The 2,168-nt window shown below is 43.2% G+C and overlaps 1 protein-coding gene across 1 annotated transcript; it reads right to left on the reverse strand.

Moving 5' to 3' along the window:
- Window positions 1–1,423: 1,423 nt before the first annotated feature.
- Window positions 1,424–2,168, reverse strand: LOC145946978 (uncharacterized). The gene has a single exon (XM_083056733.1). It carries the CDS (start codon window positions 2,105–2,107, stop codon window positions 1,424–1,426), a length of 684 nt encoding a protein of 227 aa, XP_082912859.1. The 5' UTR covers window positions 2,108–2,168.

The following is a 2,168-nucleotide window of genomic DNA, read 5'->3' on the forward strand; positions in this document are numbered from 1 at the left end:
CGGCTCAAGAACGGCTCAAGAACGGGTCAGGAACGGCTCAAGAACGGGTCAGGAACGGCTACGAACGGGTCAAGAACGGCTACGAACGGGTCAGGAACGGCTACGAACGGGTCAGGAACGGCTACGAACGGGTCAGGAACGGCTCAAGAACGGGTTAGGAACGGCTACGAACGGCTCAAGAACGGGTCAGGAACGGCTACGAACGGCTATTGAAGAACGACAAACGAAAATGAATCATAAAACGAGCGACAAACGGCGATCGAGAAAAACCGACGAAGCGATGAAACAACATAGTTTGGAGAAACGGCAGTTGGTGAACGAACTGCACGCGCCGGCAAGGAAAAATTTTCCCCGAAGACACGTCATAGTGCGGGGATACGATGACCTGTGGCAAGCTGACATCGTCGAGATGCGTCCGTACTCTCGTTTCAACAGAGGTTACCACTACATACTCACCGTCATCGATGTGTTGAGCAAGTACGCGTGGGCCATACCACTCAAGAGTAAAGGTGGAAGCGAGACGGCTGACGCTATCGCCGAGATAATTCGAGATAGCAAGAGATGCCCGAGAAACATGCAAACCGATATGGGGAAAGAATTTTATAACGTCGACGTGCAACGGCTTATACGGAAACATAACATCAATCACTATTCTACATATTCGGTATTGAAGGCATCGGTTGTGGAGCGATTCAATCGCACGCTGAAGAACGACATGTGGAAGATGTTTACGCTGAACGGAACTTACAAGTGGATCGACGCGTTGGCGGAACTCGTATCGGATTACAACGCGCGCAAGCATCGAACGATCGGCATGCGACCCGTCGACGTCACCCCCGCGATCGCTGATAAACTTTTAAAAACGGTATATAGTAACATAAAGATTGCCGCTCCGGCAAAGTTCAAAGTAGGTGACCCGGTACGCGTTAGCAAGTACAAGAAACTTTTTGAGAAGGGTTACACACCAAATTGGACAACCGAAGTGTTTAAAATTGTTAAAGTGCAGCGTACTAATCCCGTAACCTATCTACTCGAGGACTATCGCAAAACATCTGTCGCTGGAGCGTTTTACGAGCACGAGTTGCATAGCGCGAATTATCCGGACGTATATCTCGTGGAGAAAGTACTGCGCAGGAGGGGTGACGAGGTTTACGTAAAATGGCTGGGATTTGACAATTCGCACAACTCTTGGATACATAAGGACAATGCAATTTAATTCATACAAATTGTATTTATTAATTACTCAAAAATTAAAAAATATATAATGTGTACAACAAATAAAAGTATTTGAAATATTACAATATACATGAAATATGTGAAATACAAAATCTTTATTAATACATCCTTTCCGTTCCAATATATGAAATACATACACATATGTTACATAACATTATATCGCACATACATTATATTACATTATATTTTATAAGGGTATCTGATAATGTCCCCATGGTAATGTGTCGGTCGAATCAGGTATGATATACCGCTTATCGTCGTACGGACTTAGAGCAATTTTTGTCTCGCAGATGGTGTATACTTCATGCAATTTCGACCTAATACATGACTGACTACGTGTCATTTCAATCTCGTCGTTCAGGCACCGCGTATAATCGTCGAATGTTATCGTTCTCGCGACAACGTTACTTTTGACACCTTTAACCTTTTTTGTATCTATCTTACCATCCACTCGCAAAGCGTACATTTTTGCTCTGAGCCCGACGAATTCGGTCATTATTGCACCGTTATTCTCGTCTTTCATCAAGCCTGGCACCTTTTTGTTTGCATGCGCTATACCGTACGCGTTGTCAATTGGATAATCGCTCGTATCGAATCTAGCGATATCGTGTTTCATATTTTCATACACGTCTTCGCATTTAATATGGTATATTAAACTGTCGGTGTCAGTGTACATTATTCGGCATCTTTCACGATAGAGCGGTGACATGTACTCGTAGTGAAATTCGTACAGACACACTTTCGATATGTCGAGTATACACATACCAACATAGATTGGTTTGTTAAATTTTACTTCGAGTTTACGTAATTCTACGGCAATTAAATTTTCCGAAAAGATGCTTCTACTGTGAAAATTTGGTTTAGCAATCATCGCCTCTGCACCGTATCGTCCGTCCCACTTTGTCAATAATTTTACATCTACATGATTTCGA

Source organism: Prenolepis imparis, unplaced genomic scaffold (genome assembly GCF_030444845.1).
Source record: "Prenolepis imparis isolate NDT839.2.m4 unplaced genomic scaffold, iyPreImpa1.0 SCAF_34, whole genome shotgun sequence".
In the NCBI taxonomy this organism is placed as follows: Eukaryota; Metazoa; Arthropoda; class Insecta; order Hymenoptera; family Formicidae; genus Prenolepis; species Prenolepis imparis.